This window comes from Myotis nattereri (assembly GCF_964212035.1).
Source record: "Myotis nattereri genome assembly, chromosome: 4".
Taxonomy (NCBI): Eukaryota; Metazoa; Chordata; class Mammalia; order Chiroptera; family Vespertilionidae; genus Myotis; species Myotis nattereri.
Window position 1 is genome coordinate 40,006,010 of NC_138079.1, and position 18,608 is coordinate 40,024,617.

Genomic DNA, 18,608 nt, shown 5'->3' on the forward strand with positions numbered 1-18,608 from the left:
CTTAAATTCCCTTAAATAATTTAAACTGCAAATGTAACATGTTTGCTATTTCAAACATATTAACTATTAGACAAAACACACATGAATACAATGGCCATAAAACTTATTAGTACTCTTAACCTAATTCTATAACAATACATTGGTATAATTCATTCTACATTATTTCTATATCTGTTCCTATGCTTTCTTATGATTGAAGTTATTGACTAATTTTTTTCTTGGCACATGAGACATTTCCCTCAAGACAATTCAAAATTGAATAGCCAATTATCTTGCTTTACTTTAATAAACTTAAACTTCACAAAAGGGGAGAAACCAAGATGGCGGCATAGGTAAACACCGGAGATTGCTGCCTCACACAACCACTTCAAAAATACAACTAAAAGACAGAACGGACATCATCCAGAACCACAGGAAGGCTGGCTGAGTGGAAATTCCACAACAAGAAGGAAAGAGAAAAGCATACCAAGACTCAGAGGAGGTGTGGTGCAGAGATAGGGTACAGAGGTGCAGAGGCACATGCGGAGAGGGCTGGCGGCTGAGGACACGGTTGTCTTTTTCAATCAGGAGGGAGTCTCAAGCTCTAAGCTCCAGTTCCGGGCGAGTCTCTGGGGACCCAGACTCATACTGGGAGAAACTGGACTGTCTGGCATCAGTCAGAACTTGAGGGCAACTTTCTCTCGAAGGCACTCGTAGCGATTGCTGGGGCCTCTGAGGGCAGGACTGAGAGCAGCCATACTGCTCGCTCTGCCTGCCCTGTTGATCCCCTGGAACCCCACCCCGCCCAAGCCCTGCATGAAGGCTTTTGCATATGAAAGACCCAGCCCTTTGTAATCTGAAAATTACTTAACAAACTGCAGCTGGCCCAAGGCCCCAGGGCAACTTGCATTGCTTTACAGCTGGCTTCTGCTGGGTAGCCTCAGGCAGAGGCTAAATTAGCACCTCCTTAGATCCAAGAGCCAGTGTACCCAGTGGTCAGAGTGGGACCATCCAATTACAACTCCTCAGATCCATAAAGGACACACTCAGGGGGCAGACTCAGTGAGCACCAAAGCCCCACTGAAGCAAGTCTTGCCCCAGAAGGGTGTCTTCAGAACAGAAGTTCTCCCACCATAGACACAGCTGATTCTCACAGCAAACTGGCCTGGAGGTCAATTCCTCCCAGTAATAACTACAACAATCAAGGCTTAACTACAACAAGACTGTGCACAAAACCCACAAGGGGGTGCACCAAGAGTGTCTACCTCAGGTAATTGGGGAGGCTGAGCCACTGGGCCCTATAGGACACTTAGCACAGAAAGCCACTCTATCGACACAGCAAAGCATAAAAAATGCCGAGACAAAGAAACAGGACACAAATGACAGAAATGGAGGAAAGCAAACTACTGGATATACAGTTCAAAACCACACTTTTAAGGTTTTTCAAGAATTTTCTAGAAACCGCCAATAAACTAAATGATACCCTCAAGAAATCTAGTGAGACCCTCGATGTTGTGATAAAGGACCAACTAGAAATTAAGCATACACTGACTGAGATAAAGAATATTATACAAACTCCCAACAGCAGACCAGAGGATCGCAAGAATCAAGTCAAAGATTTGAAATACGAAGAAGCAAAAAACACCAAACCGGAAAAGCAAAATGAAAAAAGAATCCGAAAATACGAAGATAGTGTAAGGAGCCTCTGGGACAGCTTCAAGCGCACCAACATCCGAATTATAGGGGTGCCAGAAGATGAGAGAGAGCAAGATATTGAAAACCTACTTGAAGAAATAATGACAGAAAACTTCCCCCACCTGGTGAAAGAAATAGACTTACAGGTCCAGGAAGCACAGAGAACCCCAAACAAAAGGAATCCAAAGAGGACCACACCAAGACACATCATAATTAAAATGCCAAGAGCAAAAGACAAAGAGAGAATCTTAAACGCAGCAAGAGAAAGAAAGTCAGTTACCTACAAGGGAGTACCCATACAACTGTCAGCTGATTTCTCTACAGAAACTTTGCAGGCCAGAAGGGAGTGGCAAGAAATATTCAAAGTGATGAATGCCAAGAACCTACAACCAAGATTACTTTATCCAGCAAAGCTATCATTCAGAATTGAAGGTCAGATAAAGAGCTTCACAGATAAGGAAAAGCTAAAGGAGTTCATCACCACCAAACCAGTATTATATGAAATGCTGAAAGGTATCCTTTAAGAAGAGGAAGAAGAAAAAGGTAAAGATAAAAATTATGAACAACAAATACACATCCATCAACAAGTGAATCTAAAAATCAAATGAATAAATAATCTGATGAACAGAATAAACTGGTGATTATAATAGAATCAGGGGCATAGAAAGGGAGTGGACTGACTATTCTTGGGGGGGAAAGGGGTGTGGGGGATGCGGGAAGAGACTGGACAAAAATCGTGCACCTGTGAATGAGGACAGTGGTTGGGGGGGGGGGGTGAGGGCAGAGGGTGGGAGGGGAACCGGGTGGAGGGGAGCTATGGGGGGGGGAAAAGAGGAACAACTGTAATAATCTGAACAATAAAGATTTAATTTTAAAAAAAAACTTCACAAAGGTTATTTTTTATGATCTAATGTTTTGCCCAAGAATGCTACCTTTAAGTTTTATGTGGCCAATGTTACAAAAGCTTTTGTGCTATCATTATTATATACTGACCTATTCTGTTAGCATCATTGCAAATTTATGCCTGCAATTTTAATATCTTATCATGACTAGCAGGACCATCTAAGGCTTTAATTTCCTAAGAGATGAGGGACCTAATCTGTGTAGAAAAGTCTCCTTAACTGAATATCAAGTTAGTCTGCCATCTTGGGATGTAATTAGACCCCACTTATTACATGTTTTTATGTGTGGCTGCTGATGCTATGTGGTCTTCCCTTTTCTCGGTACAGTTCTCATCCCAGGACAACTTGACTTACAATTCTGTTTTCTTTCTTCTCTACTTACACAGTCACAAACAAAAATATCCTATGCTTTATAAACATTATGTATTTAATAGAGAAAACAGAAAGCACATGTATTAACAGGTTCCTATTTCTTAAAGTCATTAAGAAGTCTTAAACACTCGACTATAGTTGCTTTTCTTTTTGCACTGAGACTATGTGGTACACTATTAACATTTTTAAAAAATATTTTTTACCTGGCTGATGTGGCTCAGTGGTTGTGGGCTGGGTCTCCAGTAGGGAGTGTGTAGGAGGCAGCCGATGAAAGATTATCCTCATTGGTGTTTTCTATCTCTCCCTCTCCTTTCCTTTCTGAAATCAATATTTTTGAAAATGTATGGCAGCAATATATACTAGACTAGCCCAGTTGTAAATAAATATATCTAATTAGACTAAGACAAATTTACTTTATATGACTCTATCCATGAAAACATACCTTGAATGCTTTCGTGGTTCAGTGAAAGTTCAGCTTCAGGAAATGACACCGTGAACACTGGACAACTTTTTCTGGTTTTAAAGCATAAATCAATTAATAAAGAAATAAAAATTTTTAAATGGAAAGAAGAAACACTTTCTCATTCAAATACAATTTAAATTATTTTCTTCATTTAAAGGAATTTCAAAATAGGATGTTTTTATTGCTACATTATTCCAATCACTTTTACAATTACTATCAATTTGTTAACATTAATATTTCAAGTGCTGCCCTATTTTGTTTGGCTCAGTGGACAGAGTGTCAGCCTGCGGACTGAAGGGTCCTGGGTTCGATTCTGGTCAAGGGCACATGCCTGGTTTGTGGGCTTGATCCCCAGTAGGAGGTGTGCAGGAGGCAGCTGATCGATGTTTCTCTCTCATCAATGTTTCTAACTCTACCTCTCTCCCTTCCTCTCTGTAAAAAATCAATAAAATATATTTAAAAATAAAATAAAATAAAAATCTCTTTAATGTAAGCTACTATCTCATATTTGTTACTCCTTTTAATCTTTTTGTTTTGCTAATCCTCACTCAATATTTTTTCCATAGATTTTTAAAAATATGTTTTTATAGATTTCAAAGAGAGGAAGCGAAAGGGAGATGGAGAAAAATCAATGATGAGAGAGAATCATCAATTGACTGCCTCCTGCATGCCCCTTACTTGGGACTAAACCCACAACCCAGGCATGTGCCCTGACTGGGAATCGAACTGTGACCTCCTGGTTCATGGGTCACCATTCAACCACTGAGCCACACCAGCCAGGCTCCATTGATTTTTAGAGAGAGTGGGAGAGAAGGAGGGAAGCACAGGGAAAGGAGGGGGGGGAGGAAGAGGGAGAGAGAGAGGAAGAGGGAGAAGGAGGAGAGGGAGAGAGGGAGAGAGGGAGAGAGACCTACGTGAGAGAGACACACATTGATTGGTTCCCTCTTGCACACGCCCAGACCAGGGCTAGGGATGGAACTTGCAACCCAGGTACAAATCAAACCTGTGACCCTTCAGTGCATGGGCTGACACTCTAACCACTGAGAAACACAGGCCAAGACTGTTTTCACTCTTTTGCCATATATTTTGTTTGACATATATAATAAAAATCTGATCTTAAACAGACATGCAGCTGAAAAAGGAAGGAGGCCCTAACCGGTTTGGCTCAGTGGATAAAGTGTTGGCCTGCGGACTCAAGGGTCCCAGGTTTGATTCTGGTCAAGGGCATGTACCTTGGTTGCGGGCATATCCCCAGTGGGGGGTGTGCAGGAGGCAGCTGATCGATGTTTCTAACTATCTCTCTCCCTTCCTCTCTGTAAAAAATCAAAAAAATATTTAAAAAAAAAAAGAAAAGAGAAAGGAAGGAGTATTTTAATAGTCTTTTTAGATAAAATGAAAGCAATAACTTCCTTAAAGGTAACTGAAAATGTAGATATTGAATCAAACTCAATGAACTTTTTGTATTGTGTTACATTATAACACATAGAGGCTCAATGCACGAAATTCATGCATGGGTATGATCCCTAGGCCTGGTCAGTGATCAGGGCCCATCTGTAGGGCAACCGGCGGAGTGATCACACACACACCCCCCAACCGCTGGCACCCACCTTGGCTGGCCTGGGGGCAGCTCCTGTATTGAGCATCTGCCCCCTGGTGGTCAGTGCACATCATAGGGACCAGTCATTCCACAGGTCTTCTGCCGTTTGCTCGATTTGTATATTAAGCTTTTATTATATAGGATTACTGATTTTGTGACATCATGCATTGGTCTTTTAGAAAATACTGAGTTATGCAAATCTTTTTTTAAATCTCATTCAAGGATATGTTTTTATTGATTTTTAAAGAGAGAGGAAAAGAGAGAGAGAAAAACACTGATGTGAGAAAGAAACCAATCAGTGTGTCCTGTATACACTCCAACCAGGGATTGAACCAGAAACCTAGGTATGTGCCTTGACTGGGAATTGAACCTGAAACCTTTTTAGGTATATGGGATGACACTCTAACCAACTTTGCCAGCTGGCCAGGGCGAATCATGCAAATCTTCTATGTGTTTCATTATAAAATATCAAAAAGATCACCTTTATAAATATTACCACTGATCTCACCAGAAAACTTTTAAGTACTGGAAAGACATCAATGTCAAAGTGGTAGACAGAAGTTTTCCTAAACTCTAATTTTCTCTTGAAAGCTTGAATTTTTTCTTTTGCAACAAATACCATTAGCAATTTTCCTTGAAGTGACTGGGTTACTTCATTCATTTTCAAGAAAATGTCTGACATATAAACAAGTGTGAATAACTGGTTTGTTAGTTATTTTTTCAAATTAAAAAGAAAAGTAAGGCTAGTTTTCTTACAATGCTTACAATTCAAACAAGTGCTCTATTAGAGCACTTCAGTACTATTAGCATACTTCCCGCTTCATTTGATTTAATAAAACTAATAATTTTTCTGCTTCAACAAATTCATTAAGTGAAAATGGCTGAGGTTTTTTTTTGTTTGTTTTTAACTGCTAGTACATGGCAGTGAAAAATACTATGATTATTAGTGCTATTTGGTGGCACTGCCCTGATTCTTACCTATGGCTCCAGAATTTTACCCATTTACTTTAGGACTGTAAGTGCAAACATAAATACCGTGCAATAGGCAATAATGTGTTGGTATTGTTATGAAAATAATTTTGACCTCACAGACTCTCTGGAAAGAGGCTCAAAGATTCCTAGATGGTGCACAGACCATACTTTGGGAATCATTGTTTTAAAAGAACTAAAAGAGTAAAGTCTCCTAAAGTAAATAGTTGTATGAAATCTAATATAATAAACTTTACAAATTCTTCTTTCATGCTATGCCTTAAATTCCCTTTCAAAATAATATTAATAAACAGAATCATTTAATCTGATTCAACCTCTCTTAAGAAATAAAACTTACTGCCCAGACAGTGTGGTTCAGTGGTTGAGCATTGACCCATGCGCCAAGAGGTCACTGGTTCAATTCCCAGTCAGGGCGCATGCCCAGGTTGCAGGTTCGGGCTCTAGCAGGGGGCGTGCAGGATGCAGCCAATCAATGATTCTCTCTCATCATTGATGTTTCTATCTCTCTATCCCTCTCCCTTCTTTTCTCTCTAAAAATCAATAAAAACATATTTTTTAAAAAAGAATACTTTAAAAAAAATAAATTTTAAAAAGAAATAAAACTTGAAAGTATTTGTAAAATTATATATATATATATATATATGCTGCTAAAGGGGCAATTATTCAAAAACATAATTCTAAAACGAAAATGAAGACTTTTTTGATGTGCAAAATGACTAAGTATCTATAACATAATAAAGCCAAAAATTAGTATGCTTACTCTAACAGAACTTGATTTTGTTCCATTTCATCTTGAGGTTGCTAGGGAAAAAAAACACAGTAGTTTTCCAACTGATGAATACTAACCCAATGCAACACACTAAAAATTTAACATTTAAGGTGATTCATATTATTCTTTCTTAGCATTTTTTTATTGTAGTAAAATACGTCTAAAATAAAATTTACAATTTTAACCATGTACAGTTCTGTGGTACATATATATTCACAATGATGTGCAACCATCACCACCATCCATCTCCAGAAGTTATTCATCCTCTCCTACTAAAACTCCATACCCATTAAACACTAACTGTCCATTCACCACCCCACCAACCCTCAGCATCTACCCTTTTACTTTTTGTCTCTATGAATTTGACTACTCTAAGTAGCTCATATTAAAAAAATACTGCAGCCCTAGCCAGTTTTGCCTAGTGGATAGAGTGCTGGCCAGCGGGCTGAAGGGTCATGGGTTCAATTCCCGGTCAAGGGCATGTACATCGGTTGCAGGCTCAATCCCTGGACCCAAGTAGGGGCACGAGTGGAAAGCAACCAGTCCGATGTTTCTCTCTGCCTCTCTCCCTCCCTTCCACTCTCTCTAAAAATAATGGAAAAATATCCTCGATGAGGATTAAAAAGAAAAAAGAAACGAAATACTACATATATTTGTCCTCTTATGAGTGGTTTATTTCACTTGGTATAATGTCTTCAAGGTTTATCCATGTTGTAGCATGGCTGAAGAATATTCCATTGTATGTACCATATTTTGTTTACCCACTCATTTATTAGTAGACACTTTGGTTACTTCCACCTTTTGGCTATTGTGAATAATGTTTCTATGAAAGTGGGTAAACAAATATATTTCTGAGTCTCTATATCCACTTATTTTAGGTATAATTGCAAAAGTGGAATTTTTGGATCCTATGTATAATATTTTGTGAGATCACTATACCATTTTCCACAGAGACTGCAACCATTCTACATTTCCCACAAGCAATGAGTAAGAATTCTGATTAAGAGAGAATGTCGCCCTGGCTGGTTTGGCTCAGTGGATAGAGTGTCGGCCTACAGATTCCGGGGGTCTTGGGTTTGATTCCGGTCAAGGGCATGTACCTTGGTTGCGGGCACTTCCCCAGTGGGGGGTGTGCAGGAGGCAGCTGATCAATGTTTCTCTCTCATCGATGTTTCTCGCTCTCTATCCCTCTCCCTTTCTCTCTGTGAAAAATCAATAAAATATATATTTTTAAAAAAGAGAATGTCACCTCCCTACTAGGGCTTAAAAAGACTGATACTGATACACACACACACACACACACACACACACACCAGCTTCAGCTACATATATAATAAAACAGGTACTATATATACATATAAATCTCTCTACGAGTGCTGGCCTTGCCAACCATGATCCTTCTTCTATTACATGGTCATCAAACAAGCTTGTGATTGTTCATTTCCTTCAAGGTTCTCATTAATGTTCATTTAAACCAGTGGTTCTCAACCTTCCTAATGCTGCGACCCTTTAATACAGTTCCTCATGTTGTGGTGACCCCCAACCATAAAATTACTTTCGTGGCTACTTCATAGCTGTAATTTTGCTACTGTTATGAATCGTAATGTAAATATCTGATATGCAGGATGTATTTTCATTGTTACAAATTGAACATAATTAAAGCATAGTGATTAATCACAAAAACAATATGTAATTATATATGTGTTTTCCGATGGTCTTAGGCAACCACTGTGAAAGGGTCATTTGACCCCCAAAGGGGTCACGACCCACAGGTTGAGAACCGCTGATTTAAACTGATTTCACCTTTACATATGGGTAAGGATGGAAGGTGAAAGCTGCAGAATGGAGAAGGAAAGTGAGATTCAACCTGAATTCACACCTCTCAGATAAAGAGTTCCACAGGTAATATCCGTAAGATTGAATTAATCATTATTCCCTGTTAAACAAGTATTTTCTATATGATCAAAAATGGATTATAATAAAACCAGTGATGCCCCTGTACTAATCAGCATTCTCCAGAGAAACAAAACCAATAGAATATGTACATATGTATAGAAAGAGATGTATTATAAGGTATTGGCTTCATGGACTGGCAAGTCCAATCTGCGGTGTGGGTCACAAGGCTCAAGACTCAGGAAAACTGATGATGCAGACGAAGTCCAAAGGCTGTCTGCTGGAAAATTCTCTCTTGCTCAGGGCAGCTGTCTTTTTGTTCTATTGAGACCTTCAACTGGTTGGATGAGGGCCACCTACATTATGGAGGGTAATCTACTCTACTAAAATCTATTATTTAAATGTTAATATATAGATTTATTAACCCCTTTGGGGGTCAAAAACATCCTCTCAGAAACTGCTATACTAAACATTTTCCATGTAAAGTTAAAAAACTGCTTTCCAAAAAAATATGTCACCTAGAAATATAATAAAACAGGTTCTATATAGGTGGGGCAAAAATAGGTTTACAGTTGTTTGTATGGCAAATAATACAGGAATCCTATATAATAAAAGCCTAATATGCTAAGTGTCCAGTCGTCCAGTCGTCCATTCAACCAATCAAAGTATAATATGCTAATGATATGTTAAGGCCGTTCAACCGCTCGCTATGACATGCACTGACCACCAGGGGGCAGACACTCTGACCGGTAGGTTAGCTTGCTGCTGGGGTCTGGCCAATTGGGACTGAGTGAGATGGGCCAGACACGCCCTGGAGCCCTCCTGCAGTCCCTCCCCAGCTGGTCAACCTCCCAAGTCCCTCCCAGCCCTGATCGTGTACCCGTGGGGTCCCTTGGCCTGGTCTGTGCCCTCTCGCAATATGGGATCCCTCAGGGGATATCGGAGAGCCGGTTTCGGCCCGATCCCGCAGGCCAGGCCAAGGGACACCACTGGTGCACAAATTCATGCACCAGGCCTCTAGTTAATCAATAATAACACAAGAATAAACTGTTTCTCATACTTACAACTGTAAATCTACTTTTGTCCCACCTTATATATATCAATGAAAATAAATGTTCAAATAAAATAAAAAATAAAAATTTAAAAATAAAAACTGTTTGCTATATAGCACCTGTAAATAATAAGGAAAGGTATTGCAAGACCCAACAAAAATGATGAATATGAAATATTTTTAAAGATGCTGCTTATATATTTTTTTTATTTTTATTGATTTTTTTACAGAGTGGAAGGGAGAGGGATAGAGAGTTAGAAACATGGATGAGAGAGAAACATCGATCAGCTGCCTCCTGCACACCTCCTACTGGGGATGTGCCTGCAACCAAGGTACATGCCCTTGACCAGAATCGACCCTGGGACCTTTAAGTCAGCAGGCCAACACTCTATCCACTGAGCCAAACCAGTTAGGGCAGATGCTGTTTACATTTTTATTTTACTTTTTAAGAATAATGTATTGGTTTTTTTAGAGATTGAGAGAAACATCGATGTGAGAGTGTAACAGCGATTGGTTGTCTCCTGCACACCCCCTACCGGACACTGAGCCCACAACTCAGCCATGTGTCCATGACTGGGAATCAAACTGGCAATCTTTTGGTGGACAAGACAACGCCCAGCCAACTGAGCCACACCGGCCAGTACCTGCCTATATTTTTAAAAATTAGTACAGTGTATAACAAACCAAAGATCCTCGATTTCTACAAAGTTTATCCTTATGTAAAATAGTCCATCATTTCTAAAATATTCAGTTTTGAAGTTGAAATATAAATATTGTATGAGTACTAAGGAACAATTTATTTAGAAATCCATTTAGTAATTTTTTGGAATTTATTTAGAAATCAATTCAAGGTATAAAGCAATATATTTTATTATTTGAAAATAATTATGGGAAAGCATCTTTTCTGGTCTCTCCATTTCTTTATTTGATAAAATCAATTTCTTTTTTTCTTTTTTTTTTTTAAATATATTTTATTGATTTTTTACAGAGAGGAAGAGAGAGAGAGAGAGAGTTAGAAACATCGATGAGAGAGAAACATCGATCAGCTGCCTCCTGCACATCCCCCACTGGGGATGTGCCCGCAACCAAGGTACATGCCCTTGACCGGAATCGAACCTGCGACCTTTCAGTCCACAGGCTGACGCCCTATCCACTGAGCCAAACCGGTTTCAGCGTGATAAAATCAATTTCTTTCATATAATTTCTTCTCCCCTCTCCCCCCCACAGTGGACTTTTCTTTCTCCCCCGACCCCCTAGAGCAGCGGTTCTCAACCTGTGGGTCGCGACCCCTTTGGGGGTCAAACGACCCTTTCACAGGGGTCGCCTAAGACCATCAGAAAACACATATAATTACATATTGTTTTTGTGATGAATCACTATGCTTTAATTATGTTCAATTTGTAACAATGAAATTGGGGGTCACCACAACATGAGGAACTGTATTAAAGGGTCGCGGCAATAGGAAGGTTGAGAACCACTGCCCTAGAGTGACTTTTTATTTCAAATTGACCAAGTGTAAAGGTTGAGGGAAAGAGACCCAAGTCTGTCTGTCTCCTTGGCTGAGGCCCACTTGCATTTCCATCCATGGTTCACACAAGCCCCCACTGGCTAATGTCACAAGGGTTCTGAGTGTTGGAATATAAAGAAAGAACAACTGTGGAAAAGTGTTGGGGTCTGTTTTTTAAGGTGGGGAAAGAATATTCCCTTCCCCTAATGGTTTATTTTCATAGAATAAAAATAAAAATGAGAACAATATGTATCAATTTTTAAAATAATATTAAAATTCACTACAGATGTTTAAACATTTTGGTTATATGGTCTAACTTTTACTGCAGACAAAAAAAGAGGGATAGGGGAAAGTTAAAGGAGGTATCTATTTTACTACCAATGAATTCCCATGAAGGTGAAGAAAAGAGGAACAAATATCAAATACTTCATTTATCCTTCTTCTTCTAATTTTACAACAAGCCCATACAGCAGATGACTGATTTACTATCTGATGTCCAACCTTTGAAAGATATAATCATTAACTCTTTTTTTAAAAAAATATATTTTATTGATTTTTTACAGAGAGGAAGGGAGAGAGATAGAGAGTTAGAAACATCGATGAGAGAGAAACATCGATCAGCCGCCTCCTGCACATCTCCTACTGGGGATGTGCCCGCAACCCAGGTACATGCCCTTGACCGGAATCGAACCTAGGACCTTTCAGTCCGCAGGCCAACGCTCTATCCACTGAGCCAAACCAGTTTCGGCTAATCATTAACTCTTAAAGTCCTGTAAAGCAATTGTTCCAAGCTGGTTGATTATCAGAAATTACTTTGGAGTGTTTCAAAATGGAGATTCCTGCCCTAACCGGTTTGGCTCAGTAGACAGAGCATTGGCCTGTGGACTGAAGGGTCCTGGGTTCGATTCTGGTCAAGGGCATGTACCTTGGTTTCAGGCACATCCTCAATATGGGGTGTGCAGGAGGCAGCTGATTAATATTTCTAACTCTCTATCCCTCTCCCTTCCTCTCTGTAAAAAATCAATAAAATATATATTTTAAAAAATGGAGATTCCTAAGTTCCACTCAGGTACAGGTGTTAAGGGTCTATATTTTTAAAAAGCTATCCAAATGAGTCTAATAATCAAACTTTCAAAATCACTGTTCTGCGGTATAATCTAGAGCCTGGTACAATATTCTCATAGCAAATGCTTCTGAAATAAACTGATAAAATTATTTCCCATTTCACAATTACTGAGACTAAGGAAAATGTTTTTCCCTTAACTCAGAAATTGCAAAATGATTTTAAACAAATTATTAGAAACTAAATATAGACATTTCAGCTTTAAGAAAAAATATTTTATGTTAAAATGTTCTTTTAATCAGAGATAATTCAAGTGAGACACCTTCCTAGGTACAATATTAAATAGATCCTCAGGTCAAATCTTCCCTTCCATTCCTTAAGACTTTATAGGTATCTCTGGTTAGCTAATTTATTTATGCCAAGGTCAAGGTACTAACTAAATCACCCCTTACCTTACCTCAAGGTGATTACATTACAAAGCAAATAAAAATGTGTGTATATAAGTGTGTGTACACACACATGCATTCACACACACAGAACAACAGAAAAGCCTTTCAGTGGCCCATACCACAAATTCTACCACACAGACTAGTATCTTCTTCACAAATTTAAGATGACTCTGACATATCATGGAGATGAAAACTGTAATTATTATATTCTAATATAATTCTAACCTCTTACAACATTCTGTTCCTCCCACTTCCACATCTCTACTGAAAGAGAAAAATAAAGAGGAAAACGGAAATATTTTAACACCTCCTCCTAAAACAACTGTCTTTCAATAAATTTGCAACAGAGAAACAGAATGATTAGCTAAGAACGGAGAAAAAAACTGATAAAAGAAAGAAGCAGCAAAATAACAGACAAAAAGAATTAATCATTAGTAATTTGTCACTCTTTAAAGTAGCATTTCCAATTTTTAACAAGTATGTATTTAATCAATATGCTTACACACCTGTAAGACTGCATCCTCATTAAGCACAGGCATAGTCTTCTTTTTACTTATTTGCATTTGTGGATCCTCTCTGAGCTTCAACCCAAGTTGAATCTCAGGAGAGCATGTGCCTAGAATGGAATATAATCACAGTCATTCATAACAGTTTTATTGCTCTGACAATGACTCAAGGATTTAAAGATAGTAAAAAAAAATGTCATTAAAGGTCATTTTCTAAATTATAATTTCCTAATTGTCACTTTTATGAATTATGGTTTTTAACTTATTAATTAGGAAGAAACATACACATTACAGTAAATAAAATAATACTTGATAGTTACTTTTTTTCAGGATGAATGACGCAAAGGATATAAATAGAAAATTATATAGACTTAAATCCCACTAGAAAGAATACTTTCCTTTTAAAAAAAATTTTAGGTCTTTTTAAAAACCCATCATGCTAGTATATAATTCAAAAAAAGTCCAAATTTCTGTTTCAAGATGGCAAATTGAGCCCATATTTTAACTTTCTTCCCTTCCCAATTCCTAAAAAGAATCCAAAGAAATGATTAGGTTTTAAAAATCTAAAACAGCAATGGTTTTTGTTTTTGTTTTTTTTAAAAAAAAAAAAAAGGCAGGGGTGGGGGGTGGGGGGAAGATACCCTCTATAGATTAGAAGATGAAAATAGATTAAATAGAAAATATTAGTAAACAGCTGGTCACTCAACATAGAAAGGGAGGGGCTCCTTCAGAAGTAACTACTAGTATATGGACTTTTTCCATCAGCATCCCTGAAAACTGCCCAGCTCAGGAATCCCACCAACAAAGATGCAAGAGCGTAGATTAGAAGTTCACGGTGGTACTGAGCTTGCTGTTTGTATCCAAGAAGCTTAGGATGAATGGTGTAGCCAGCTCCTCTGTGTAGGAAGATATATTCCTGCCCAGATATAGAAATGGACTAAAAGCTAAGGTTGGTAAAATAATGTAATAATGGCACAGAAGTAGAAATAGTCAAAAAGATCAATGAAACAAAACAAAAAAAAGTGGGAAACAGACATATATATCTAGGAATTTAATATGTAACAATATGGTATTTTAAACAGTGGCACCAAGAAGAATTATTCAATAAATAATATTGGGAAAATTGGTTAATCATTTAGAAAAAAATAAATTTAGAACTACCTTCCCATAGGCCAAAATATTCCAAAGAGATTATTTGTAAAAGCTATAAATATAATAAGTGGAAATAAAGAGAGAAGAAAATACTTTATAGTCTTGAAATAGGTAAACTATTTCTAAATTTGAAAAAACTAATAAACCTTAAAAAAAAAAAAAAAAAAAAAAGAAGAGACTGCCCTAGCCGGTTTGGCTCAGTGGATAAAAGCATCATCCTGTGGACCAAAGAGTCCCGGATTCCATTCTGGTCAAGGGCACATACCTGGGTTGCAGACTCATCTCTGGGCCCTGGTCGGGGTGCATGCAGGAGACAACCTATTGATGTGTTTCTCTCACACTGATGTTTCTCTCTCTCTTCCTCTCTCTCTTCCACTCTCTCTAAAATTCAATGGAAAAATATCCTCGGGTGAGGATTAAAAAAAAAAAAAGTTAAAAGAAAAAAGACTGACTTTTACTACATAAAAACTTAAAACTTCTGCAATACAAAACATATCATGAATAACATGAAAACATAACTAAGAAACTGGGAAAACCTATTTGCAATACATATGACAATTTTTGTTATATTTAATATGTAAAATGCTCTTATAAATCAATAATAAAGATTAGGAGATATATAAGCCAAGTCACACCAAAAAAAAGTATGAATGATCAAAATTAATATATGCCTAAATAGTCTTTAAAATTAAAATTAAAATAATCAGATACTTTTTATTTATTAGGTTTGCAAAGACTGAATATGTCCTATGTTGGTTAGAGGGGAAAGCCATTTTTCTAGGGGTCCATAATATCAAGATCTGACACATGTCAGATCCTTTAAAATCAGAATACATTATTTGAAAGTTAATTTAATTTTAGCTAGTTATTTATTCTAAATAAATAATTAAAAAGTAGGCAAAGGTGTAAGCATTAGAATATTCATATTTGTTATAGTATTGAGAAACATCAAAAATATAATCTATTTATTAAGTAAGAGTACATTCATACAAAATAATATGTAGCAATTTAAAAGGTTAAGGTAGATAAATATAACAAAATATGAAACATGTAGTACAATAGCAATCATGATAAGAGATATTTATGTTGGCATACAAAAGTCTAGAAGGATATACAAATACTAAATGCTGGCAATTATTGGGAGTGGAACTGTAGGAAAGAATAGGGGATAGGATCTTCAATTTTCTACATAATATAATTTTTTATTTTTAAAATGTTTTATACTTTTAGTAATTAGCAAAAATAATAAAAGTCTATTTGGAAAAGGAAATAAAAGAAAAAACTTGGATAGAATATTAAAGCAGACCTCTAACTTTTTCCTACTGGCACTTTATACATCAAAGAATACATTCTGAAGACCAATATTACTCACTGTCCCTTCCAATTACAAGTAAGAAAAACCACTCCAAGACGAAACTGTAACTTGCCATTGTGGTATGAGGTGAAGTAATGTACAGTGAAAAGACATTGCAAACTATACAAAGATCTTCATGGTGTTTAGGAAATTTTTCTTCTATACTCATTTCCAGACATCCTCCAAAATGAAAATTCTCACAAGAAGAAATAATACAAGGAGATAACCTACCGTTTAAACACCAACTGCAGAACTGAACTTTTTAAACAGTAACAATTAGTGACAGGCTTTTCTAGACACCATTTACATTGATCTAGAAGTGGACTCAGGAAGTATGAATTGGCAGGTGACAGGCATTTTTGAAAAATATATAACTAGACTTATTGTGTGACAATGTTAACTGCACTAATGTAATAGACTGTTAACTAGACTTACTGTAGTGATCATTTCAAAATATATAGAAACTAGAGGCCCGGTACATGAAATCCGTGCATGGAGGGGGGTCCCTCAGCCTGGCCTGTGTCCTCTTGCAATCCGGGACCCCCTCAGGGGATGTCGGGTCTAAACCAGCAGTCGGATATCCCTCTCGAAATCCGAACACTGTATGCACCAGTGACCATACTTTTCATACAGGTGAAAGGCATCTTGCTGTTTGTTGTATGGGCAGCTGCATTTTTTTGCCCTCATTATAAAAAGCAGTACATAACATGATCCTTCTGAGGCAGTAGTACAATTTTCCCTATCTTACGGGTAGAAAAACTGAAGCAGAGAGAAGTTAAGTAATTGGCTTTGTCACACAGTTATAAGTGTCAGAATCAGGGCTGACCACAAAATGTGCAAGCCAGAGTCCATGCATGTCATCACTGCATCATCCTGTTTTTTCAGTGTTAGAGTAGCCTTGCCAGGTTTTAATTTTTAAATCCAAGAGACTGTTCCCAATATATAGGGTATGGTCCCTAGGCCTGGCCGGCAATCAGGGCCATCTGTGGGGCAACCAACGGGCACGGCGATGGGGGGGACCCTGCTGGCACCCACCTTGGCTGGCAGCCTGGCGCCGCCCACTGGCCGGCCTCACCCCCTGATCACTGCTGCCAGTCACTTCCCTCTGGGGGGGCGGGGGGCCAGATGCTCAATGCAGGAGCAACTCCTGCATTAAACATCTGCTCCCTGGTGGTCAGTGTGCATTATAGTGACCGGTCGTTCTGCTGGTCGTTCTGCCATTCAATCTATTTGCATATAAGGGTTTTATTATATAGGATACTGAATCATTATTTTTTACACTTGAAAATAATATGAGGTTATATGTTACTTATACCTCAATAAAAAATAATAAAATGAAAATAAATAAAAAATATATACCAAGGGTATCTGCAACTTAATTTTGACTGAAAGAATCAGACTGGTTATTAAAAAGTACTATTTACTGCCCTGGCAGTTGTTGCTCAGTAGTTAGAGCGTTGGCCTGTATACCAAAGGGTCGTGGGTTCAATTCCCAGTCAAGAACACGTACCTGGGTTGCAGGTTTGATCCCCAGCTCCTGTTGGGGTGTGTGTAGGAGGCAACCAGTCAATGTGTCTCTCTCACATTGATGTTTCTCTATCTTTCTCCTGCTCCCTCCTCTCTCTAAAAATCAATGGGAAAAATATCCTTGGGAGCGGATTAACAAGAAAAAAAGTATTTACTTTTGCAGCTTCTAGGGTTAAGCTATAGAGTTGGGGGGCAGAGAAGAGCTATCTCAGTACTACTACCATATCTCTGTTGTAAACATCTTCCAGAAGTATAATCCCCATTGCTGTCCTCATAGTAACAGACCTTAATAGACCTCAGGATCTATTACAGATGCCTCAAAGAAACTAACTCTGTGTAAAGTTAAAGAACAAGACTAAATGTAAAAGGAGACATTAATGAAATAATAACACCTGCGAAATTAAATGGACTACTTAGTGAAAAGAATTATTTCTCACCTTTGCATATTCCACTTATATCAGGATGGAGACTGAACTCAGATCTAAGAGATGTGTCTTGATCAAAGAGCAACCTTTCAAATACCAAAAAGAAGGTACAGATTGTTATCATGTTTCCTAAACAAAGACTAACAATTTAACTGTCAGGTTTTTTCCTACAGTTTACTGTCAATTTTATTTTGTATTGGTTTAGGGCTGTGGTCGGCAAACTCATTAGTCAACAGAGCCAAATATCAACAGTACAATGATTGAAATTTCTTTTGAGAGCCCAATTTTTTAAACTTAAACTATATAGGTAGGTACACTGTTATTAACTTAATTAGGGTACTCCTAAGGCTTAGAAAGAGCCACACTCAAGGGGCCAAAGAGCCGCATGTGGCTCGCGAGCCGCAGTTTGCCAAACACTGGTTTAGGGTGTACAGCTTAGACCAGGGGTGGGCAAACTTTTTGACTCGAGGGCCACAGTGGGTTCTTAAACTGGATTCAGAAGAAGAGCTGCGGTCGTGTTTCCCAACGTTGCCATGTTAGCACTGCTGCTGGTGAAGGAGCGGAGGGGAGAGCAAGAGAACCCTACGCTCTTCCGGCTCCGCGGGCCGGATAGAACAGCCGAACGGGCCGGATCCGGCCAGCGGGCCGTAGTTTGCCCACGGCTGGCTTAGACGTTAGACAATCATATACTTTACAAAGTGTTCCCCTCAATATTTCCAGTTCCCAATTGGCACCATACAATATTATTGACTATATTCCCTATGCTTTCCTTTACATACCTGTGACTATTTTGTAACTGCCAATTTGTTCTTCTTAATCCCTTCACCTTTTTCACCCAATCCCCAGCCCCTTCTCCCTTCTGGCAACCATCTGCATCTATAAGTCCGTTTTGTTTATTTTGTTCTTTAGATTCC

The 18,608-nt window shown here is 38.2% G+C and overlaps 1 protein-coding gene across 1 annotated transcript in view; it reads right to left on the minus strand.

Moving 5' to 3' along the window:
• Positions 1-18,608, minus strand: part of ANKRD31 (ankyrin repeat domain 31) — a gene marked incomplete at its 5' end in the record, with an annotated part of 134,581 nt that overhangs the window by 109,702 nt on the left and 6,271 nt on the right. Inside the window, 4 exons of the mRNA XM_081090248.1 lie at positions 3,391-3,461; positions 6,759-6,799; positions 13,237-13,346; positions 17,707-17,780. Coding sequence (XP_080946374.1) covers positions 3,391-3,461; positions 6,759-6,799; positions 13,237-13,346; positions 17,707-17,780 — 296 coding nt within the window. The remainder of the gene's footprint in view (positions 1-3,390; positions 3,462-6,758; positions 6,800-13,236; positions 13,347-17,706; positions 17,781-18,608) is intronic.